Source organism: Etheostoma spectabile, chromosome 7, assembly GCF_008692095.1.
Source record: "Etheostoma spectabile isolate EspeVRDwgs_2016 chromosome 7, UIUC_Espe_1.0, whole genome shotgun sequence".
Taxonomy (NCBI): Eukaryota; Metazoa; Chordata; class Actinopteri; order Perciformes; family Percidae; genus Etheostoma; species Etheostoma spectabile.
In genome coordinates this window covers 15716977-15726994 of record NC_045739.1, presented here as the reverse complement: position 1 = coordinate 15726994, position 10018 = coordinate 15716977, and the positions used below count along the sequence as shown (strand labels likewise).

Sequence of the window (10018 nt, the reverse complement as noted above, 5' to 3'; positions counted from 1 at the left end):
TATTGGCTGGAACACTGTTTGTGTTTTGTGGAGCAGGTTGGCGCAGTTTGTTTTTGTAGCCGTGTATGAAGCCTGGGCTGTCTACAGAGGCTGCGTGTTTTTACAGTGTGTTAAGGGGAGAGACAGCTAATGAATAGTGAGGAGATCTTTGCTGTTTGTGAGAAAAAATGTTATAGCCTAAAAAGCGCATGACATCACTTGGAGCACCTAAGTAACTTTAACCAAATTATTATATTGGTGGCCGGTGGCGCTCACTTCACACCTGATGAAGACGTTGGAGCGGCTCTTCCTCAGCCTCTCAGACCCCAGGTACAGCACGCCCAGGACCTCCTGCAGTTTGCGTACCAGCCAGATGTTGGTGGGGAGGACGCCATCCTCTACCTGTTACACCGGGTCACTCCCATCTGGATAAGGGGAATGGCACAGTGAGGGTCTCTTCTTGGACTTCTCCAGTGCCTTTAATACCCGGCCCCATACTCCAGGACAAACTGATCAGGATGGGAGTGGACCCCTATCTGGTAGACTGGATCAGAGACTACCTCACCGACAGGCCACAGTACGTCAGGCTGAAGGACATCATGTCTGACACTGTGGTCAGCAGACTGGAGCCCCCAGGGCACAGTGCTGGCCCTCTTTCTCTTCACCCTGTACAACTGGACTTCTGTTACAACTCAGAGCTGTGTCACATACAGAAGTACGCAGATGACACAGCCATCGTGGGTGTATGGGGGGACAGGGAGGAGGAGTATCGGAGTCTGGTGGGGACTTTGCTCTCTGGTGTCGCACTAACTGCTACAGCTCAACACCTCTAAAACAAAGGAGTGGTGTTGATTTGGGAGGTCCAGACCAAAACGCAACCAGTCCTGTTGGAGGGAGTTGAGGTGGAGGCGTCCAATCATACAAATACCTCGGGTGTGGCTGGACAACAAACTGGACTGGACAACAAACAGCAGCCACTGTACAGAAGACACAGAGCCGGCTGTACTTCCTGAGGAGGCTGCGCTCCTTTAACATCTGCAGCAAACTGGCTGGATGTTCTACCAGTCTGTGGTCACCAGTGTTCTTCTACACTGTGGTGTGCTGGGGGGGCAGCATATCAAAGAGGACACCCACAGGCTGACAAACTGATCAGGCGGGCCGGCTCTGTGGTCGGCATGAAGCTGGACTCCTGGTGACGGTGGCAGAGAGGAGGACATTGGACAAACTGCTGGCTATACTGAAAATTCCAGCCACCCTGCAACCGTCATCAGCACCCAGAGGAGCCGGTTCAGTGGAAGGCTGCTCTTCCCAAGTGCCGGACCAACAGACTCAAGGACTCCTTTCCCTCATGCCATCAGACTCTACAACTCCTCATAGGGGGAGGAGGAAATAGGCAGCAGAGGACAATACATACATCATACATACACCTACACACATACATCATACATACATACATACACACATACATACATATATACAACAATATACTCATGCATAACAGTAAACATACATACATACATACACACAGTAACACATACATACATACATACACGCACAATAGTCACTTATCAATTCAATACTGGACTCAAACCTGACACTTTAATAATAATTTATGGTCTTTGTTTGTTTTATTGACAAATGTTCTATTGTTGTTATAATTATGTTATTGTGTTTTTTATACTGTCTTTTTTTTTTTTTTTTTTTTTAATTTGTTCTTTCTTGCTAAAACTGGTGCGGAATTTCAATTTCCTTGCGGGAGTCATCCCAAAAGGATAAATAAAGAGAAGTCTAAGTCTAAGTCTAAGTCTATATTATTATTTATTGTCTCCAAAAACCTCACCTCTTTGGACTCGCTGCTGGCAGGTCCCAGCATGAGAGAGTACAGGATATCTTTCCCTCCCAGGAAGAGGCGGTCCCGGTACTCATCCAGAAAGACAGCGGTGAGAGAGAGCTGGCCATGGTGACCGCTGAAGATGGACGACCTGTTGGTGGACAGCAGGTCTGCAGGGACAGAGGAGAACAGGATGAGCAACGGCACAAAAGAAACCCATTTCTTTTTGCATCAAGTTAAACAAGTTATAATAGTGATGAAGAAGATACGTTTTCTGTTCTCTCACAGGTTGCATCACTGATAGATTTTAAAACTTATTTTGACTTTGAAGCCTTACTGAGTTGTGAGTTTGACGCTATAGCCCATGTCTTTATTAATGAGACTCAAAAAACATTTGTACATCAGTTTGAATATTTCATGGTATTTGATAGTGAAATCTGTTGCCATTGTGTTTAATTCCTGTTTGCTCTCTGCTTTATGTAAAGTTGTTTGCTGGACAATTTTTCCCACCCATCACTGAAAAGTAGAAAACATGAAGAGACTGCTGGTCAGATTATTTAGGTAATTTAACTCTTTTCCCCCCATTCAAACAAGAGGAAAACATTTTTTATAGACTGATCTGATATAAGAAGATAGGATATAAGATGACAAGTTCATTTTATGAGGTTTTTTTAACATTAATATGAATTTCCCCAGCCTCCCTTTGGTCCCCCAGTGGCTAGAAAAGGAATAGGTGTAAACCGAGCACTGAGTATCTTGCTCTGCCTTTGAGAAAATGAAACAGATGGGTCAGTCTGGAATCTTGCCCCTTATGACCTCATAAGGGGCAAGGCTACCTCCCCTTTCTCAGCTTTGCCCGCACCAGAGAATTTGGCCCACCCATGAGTGAGAGACATCATGGCTTTCAAACAAGCAAAGTGGCAGTTGGTCTAGGCCGCACCCCCCGTCTCCACTTTGGCTCATTGTGGGACTTGCTCTAGGGGCTGTTATTCTGCACCAAGGCTGAATTTTGGGAAAGAGTCTTCAGATATTCCGGTATTAGGGGACCACTAAGACCTATATGAAAGCATCCAAAGAGCACCATGTCATGGGACCTTTAAAGTGAGTCTGACGGCATTCAGTTCCTACTCAGTGCTGTATTAAAAGTGATATGTACATTTTCACTCCAGTACCACAAAAATCTAACGTCTCCAGTGGGAATCCACACGTAACCTTGCCTTTTGTTCCACTATACATCTATACAGTATTTTGTATTACACTCCAGTTGCTGCTGTCAACACACCATTCCTTCGCATTAAAAGACGTTCCCAGAAAAGAACTACAGGATATGTAAAAAAAATGTATGTAAGGTGCGATTAAATATAGCAAAACCAGGCAATGATTCATACTACTCAAAGCCAATACATCATATCAGGGTAACGACTTTATTTGAATCCTATGATGTTAAATTGTTTGAAAACCTTTACCGGTAAGTTTCTGAAGAGCAGAACTTCATGAGAGCACACACACACAAACACACACACAAGATCCACACTTCCATATTAGTTAATAAGTATCAGTAGGAGAGCAGGAGTCTGTCTGCACATACCAGCATGCACCTGGCTCTCTTCTCTGATCTGGCAGCAGCTTCAAAGTCAAAAGGTTGATTTAACAACTTAGCAGGAGTGGTAGAGACGGGTTGAATTCAAGTTCAGTACACACAAACACACACACACTCACAGTATATAACTACAGCAAGCTTGTCTCTCAGCCTCAAAAAATCTCACACTTGCTCACACAAACACCTGTTTTATCTGTCTTTCCTACCTTCCTTTTGTGACTCTTGAATTACTCTACTTCTGTGTCACCAAATATCTCTCTCTCTCTCTATCTCTCTCTTCTCTCTCTCTCTCTCTCTCCCTCTCTTCTCTCTCTATCTCTCTCTCTCTCTACTCTCTCTCTTCTCTTCTAAGGTATCGAGATGAAGAGAGAAATCTTGTGTGATAGGATGTCTTCAGTATGCCAAATGTTCCGTGGAGGAGTCTTTGGGCCGAATTGGCTTTCGTCTACCTGTCATCACTAAGCTGTCTGCTCGTATCCTCTCTCTCCTCTCTTTCGTTCAGTCCAAAACACACACACACACACACACACACAGACACACACACACGTACTAACCTACACACACAAACACACAAGGTGAGAAAGTAGACTGACTCACTCACCACTCAGTAAGTGTATTGACTGAGTGAAGCACAGGGGCCTCCTGTACCAGTGACACCTTGTCCATCACTAGGGCCTTGCAGACACACAGATGATTTGTTTTTATTTCTCAAACACATAGGCCTCCACACACACACACACACACACATGCGCACACACACACACACACACGCATGCGCACACGCACACACACACACACACACACACACACAGAGCCCTGCATACTCTACAGTAGGGCTGCACACATATATGTGCACACACAGCCTCACCCTGGGTCCCCCTCATTAAGTGCAGAAAAAACTTTGACAGTGAGGGGAGAACGCTTTCAACAGTTCAACACTTTATCATGTTTTCTCTGTCTATACTTCCTAATAGGATATTTAAAGCAGCCAAATCAAAAAGCTGAACTAGCAACTCTGGTGAAACACTGTCCTGCGCTAAGGCCAGTCAAAGCCTGTTAAATGTTGTTACACAAAATCCTCTGAAGATAGTGATAAAGGGAATAGTTTTATAAAAATGACTAGATATAAAAGTTTAAAGTTGCTGGCAAGAAATAATGACTACACACGAGTGGGAAGACATTTGGGAAACTCTGTGGGGAGTGAGGGAGTTGGAGAATGAAAGATAATGTTGGAGAGGAAAGGGGGATGGCGTGTTGTGGCTTTTAGTGGCTGGTAAAAGTCAGAAAATAATGAGTATGTACTGTAGGAAGAGAGACAGGCAGAGAAACCCACAAGGCAGACAGAGAGTGTAGCAATGCATGACAGGACTGATAAGGTGAGCAGAAAACATATGATGAGGAGACAAGATAAGCTTTAGAACTGTTTTACATTAGATACTGGAGATCCATTGCATGATATGCATTTTAATGCCAAGTGTTTTTATTTTCTCAGTGTAGTTTGAACATATTATTATTGTGACTTTTGGAAATGAACATATTGCTAAATGTTTAAATCTTTGGAGGGAAAAAAGCCAATAAAGTTACATGCTAAACAATCATTTTAGTGAGATAACACTTTTGCACTGATACCAGCAGATATGTAGAGGCCTGGATATTACAGCTGGAAAGTATAATAAGTTTTTAATGACAAAGTTTATCAGCAGCACACACAGGCAGCTCCACACACCGTCAGCTGACTGTTTGTCTCCACAAGTTCAACTTTTTCCACGTATAGCTCTAAGCCCTGAGATGACCTTTGGCTGGAGAGTGAGTGATGAAGGAGCTGAGTGACACGACCGTGTGTGGGTGTGTGTATGTGTGATGGGTAGAACATTGCATGTGTGCTGATAGCGTATGTTCGTGGTGTGTGCTGAGACCTGCAAAGGATGATGTTGGTATTAGATCTAATGTTCACAGCACACCTCTTTGTTTTGACAGGAAAGATTGCAGAAGACGGATAATGTCCGATTGCTAAAGCATAGTTGTCAAATGTTTGTAACCCCTGTGTATTTAAGTATGAGAGCCATCTGACATCCCACTAACAAGGTTATGTAGGTTTGTTTTATTTGTAAATGTTTCAGAGTGACAATTGAAAATGAGAAACTGGAGAAATAAAGTCCTTTAAAGCATGGGAATGTCTGGTGGCAAAGTGGTTGAGATAAAATGTGTAACATGTTCAGTTCTGGTCAAGGACCTTTCTGCATGTCATATTCCTTCTCCATTCCTCCATTTCATGTCTATTTGTCTACAGTACTGTCACTAACAAAGTGCCAAAAACAAAAAAATAAAAATAAAGAAAAGAAATTGTAAAACACAACAGTGTATAAACCTGGCTCAACGTTCTTGACGTTTGAGGTTTTGGTTTATGAATTTCTGCCACGGACTTATGTTTAGCATGTTTGGCAATTTGGCAAAATGAGTAAGGGTACGCCAGACTGGCATTTAAAATGAAGTTCTGGGTCTCTGAACAGGGATTGTCTGTTGAACACAGACAATACCACCATCATTACTCTTTCAGTATTTGTTTTGCATCTGCAGGTGTGTCTCAGTTCATTATGACAGGTTTTTTATCTGGTGTGGGCAATATTTTCCAAGATCTGGTTTCCTGAACTTTCATCCTTAAAAGGTGTAATCATCTGACTCTCTATGTAAAGTTCAAGATAATTGTTTTGCACAGTGCACCTTGTGTCATTACCCCCCCATGCTGTTTACACACTCACAAACACTCAGACCTCAATTATGTTTGATGTCTCATTCTCTTCTTTCTGCCTTTGTGTCTCATAAATCACTCAGAAGTACAAAGTATAAGTACAAATCTTCAAATAAAATCAAAAAATGTACACACGCAAACACACACACACACACACACACACACACACACACACACACAGAAAAAACAGAGGGGAAAGGTGAGCCAACAGCTTCCATCTGCAGCTTGTTATCACTCCAGCAGCTCATCGCCTCACTGTGGAAACCACACTACCGTCTCACCTCTCACCAAAATCTCTAGCTTGCTGTTTATCCATCTCCACATCTCCTCTGTCTATTTGTATCCCTCTGCTCCTTATCATAATCTGTCTCTTCTGTCTATTCATCTTCAACTTCTCTCAGGTGTTATTTTTCCTCTCTTGAAGTCACTTCTAAATGTCTTAAATTTCATCTCTCGGGTATGTCCATTTGTCTTCCTGTCTCTCTCCCCTTTGCTGCTTGATATTTATCTCGTCTCACCTTTCCGTCTTGTGTCCTAAGACCCTATACATTTACAAGATCCCTCAAAGCATCCATAGGGAAACTTCTACATCTGTCTCCAATGTGTCTTGTATCCCTAGAGGCAGCCAGCCAACGCTGCATTGACAAACAGCAGCCGTGCCAAACCAAAGCGGCACGCGAAAGAGCAGCTGGTTTCACTGTATGTGTCAAACCTCAGCTATCCCATCATGCAGTCTCAGCCACTTCAAAGGTATGGATGCAGTAATTTATCCTGGGATTTGTTTACATTGTCAATGTTCCGCTTAGTCAGGCTGAGGCATGCCGCGGTGTCTGTCCAATCTGAGATGACTCGGACTGCAATCTAATTCACTCCTGCTGGTGAAAGACATTCCGCTAACTTGCATATTTTAGTTTAATTTGGGAGCTCACATGGTCCTTTCATCAACCAATGTCTTCTAATTAATGAAAGAAAAGAAAGGATCCTGTGTGATGACAATGAGGGAAGCATTACTGCATTTGGTAAAAAAAAAGAGGGCAAATGTACAACAAAATGGTTACAAAATAAGATTTGCACTGACAAGTCTGGAAACAAGAGTGAAAGCGGGTTGGAGAGGAGAAACAGAAGAAAAGAACTGAGCCGAGAAAAGTGAACTTCCAGATCTTATGCTGACATCTCTCATGTACAAATTGGGCACAGGGAGAGTGTAAGCTGTGTTAAGCTGCAGACACACACAAACCCGTGCATGCATGTATATATGAAACAACTCCCCCACCCACCCCTACACACACACACACACACACACACACACACACACACACACACACACACACACACACACACACACACACACACACACACACACACACACACACACACACACACACACACACACACACACACACACACACAAACACACACACACACTAAGGTGTTATGGTTGGCTCAGTGGGAGAGGGGGACACATCTGAAGCCTATTAGACCCCCTGTGCTACAAAATGCATACCAGAAACACACACACACACACACACACAAATTAACAGGTCACTCCCATCTTCAGCTGACAAAACTGACTGTCACTCTCTGCGGCAAAATATTGCTTTTTGACATTTTTTTCATGAGCTCTGACACACAAACACACACATTCACAAACAAATAAAGACCCATTAGACTCATTACAACGCTGATAGATTTCCCAGGGTATCATTAGATTTCGGCTGTATATTATTGCAGTGTGCCAAGTATTTCTGGAATCTGCAGCATGCACAAAAAATCCTCTCACAGTGCTTCTCCTGCTCTCACCACTCCCACTCCTCCTCCTTACTTTCACCCTCCTTTCCTAGGTCTCATATTGCCTCTCATCTTCTTCACTTTGTCTTTGTGAGATGTGTATTAGGGCAGCACAAATGGCCTCAAAGTTTTAATACATACTGTATGTAAAGAAAAAGAAGAAAATTCATGCAAAACAATTATTTCTACTGTGGTGTTGCATTCATTGTTATCGAGGTAAATGTGTCCTTGTATCTTTATATAGAATATAGGTCATATGTATCTGAATTGTGAGTGTGTTGATACTGTGCAGGAAGTCAAAATAGTGAAGACAAGGAGGGTGTTAACAACACATATAGTACTGTAAATATAACAATATAACATATAACAATGTCACAACCTCAGGGTAGCTGTACTTTGCGTTTACAATTGATAAGAAAATGTTAGTATGCTAACATGCCTTGGTCACTGTTCATTTGTCTGTTATAAACTATCACATTGCATTATGGGATATGTATGCAGACTTCAGGCATAATTGTTTCACAACAAGCACATAAAAGCATGGTAAGGTATGTACAAACAGGCCGCACTGAGGTAAAAGCGCAGATTGCCTGTTGCGGGAACTGAAAATGGCAAATTGCACTTTTCCTTGTCATGCATATGCATTCACGGGAGGGTCAAGGGGAAATTGGAAGTTTCCCATAAGAGATGTGAGGGGAAGCGTAAAATACACCTAAATTATGTATTCCGCAGTATGTACAAAGTGAAAGTGTGCCTCTATTTTGCGGTGAAAATTCTCCACCTCTTAAAAGCTGGTGTTAACCAGCCGCTAGCGAGTTTCCTTACGTAGGCCTCCTGGTGAAATGGCAGCAGTAATCCGAGCAAGACAAAGACAGGCCAAGGAGATGAGCTAAAAAGATTTTAATCATTAAACATTACAGACTAAGCAGCCATGCAATATTACAGTTACTGAAAGAAATCAAAGATGACAATGAATCTCCGACTCAGCCTTCACATTCCATTCCAGCACTTGCTAAACTATTTAACGTTTTTAATTTAGAGCACAATTTTGCTGTCATTCACAAACTTTATTAGGTTTCTTCTTTTAACCATATTTATTTAGAAAGTATTACTTCACAGCTATCAGATGAAAACTATCTAGATATCTGTTTATTATTATTTAAACTCCCAGGGATGTATTCTGGCAGAGATACCAAATGTCAGTCGTCATGACAGAGTAAATCCTGGGATTTCCTGTAAACCTGTTACTGCTCCTCACTGGAGATGTCATTTTACCCGCACAACTCACATTCTTGACACACATAATCATGTGATAAAACCATGAGAAGTGAAATGTATTGACCTTACAGTCTTACTTTGATTTATCTCTTTCTTTGCCTGTCTTTCTCTTTATTTTGAATATTTCATTTCTTGTCTCTCTTACTCGTCCCCACACACACACACACACACACACACACACATACACACTCTCTCTCTCTGTTGTCTCAGAATGCCTATCAGAGTTCCGGTTACCCAATCTCCCCTGCCAGGCCAATCAAAACACAGCACAGGGTGTTACCTCATCACCCTTGATCCTCATCAAACCTCACTTTCCTTTGTCTCTCCCTCCTCCCCTCTTTCTCTCCTTAATTCTTTACTCCCTGATGGTCATTTGCTTTTCTCTCTATCCATCTTTTTTCCTTCCCTTTTTTATCCATTCTTACTCCATTACTCACATGCACCACACATATCTCTCTCTTATTCAATCTCTCTCATCCAAAATGATCCATGACATACCCCACTCCTCTTAACCCAAGCTTTCCTCCATCCTTTTTTTCATCCCTGCTTTCCTTTCTAAATCTCACTCTCCCTTTGCCTCAGAAATCTGTTATCCTCACTCTTATTCCATGTCATACTCTTGGAAGAAAGACCAATGTTATGTTTTTCCCTCAGTCTCTTCTTAAACTTCAGTCATTTATTGTTATACTCTCATCCTTCCCTAAACACCTCATCCAAAGTCTCTGCTGGCTGTTTTTCCACACACACAGACACACACAGACACACACACACACACACACACACACACACACAC

General features: G+C 42.4%; 1 protein-coding gene across 2 annotated transcripts in view; it reads right to left on the bottom strand.

Annotated features, from left to right (window-relative positions):
- The window catches only part of sema3bl (sema domain, immunoglobulin domain (Ig), short basic domain, secreted, (semaphorin) 3bl), a gene marked incomplete at its 5' end in the record, with an annotated part of 66412 nt that overhangs the window by 43845 nt on the left and 12549 nt on the right, over positions 1-10018 (bottom strand). For both annotated transcript variants that reach the window (XM_032521144.1, XM_032521145.1), the window contains 1 exon segment: positions 1820-1980. In XM_032521144.1, the coding sequence (XP_032377035.1) occupies positions 1820-1980 (161 nt within the window).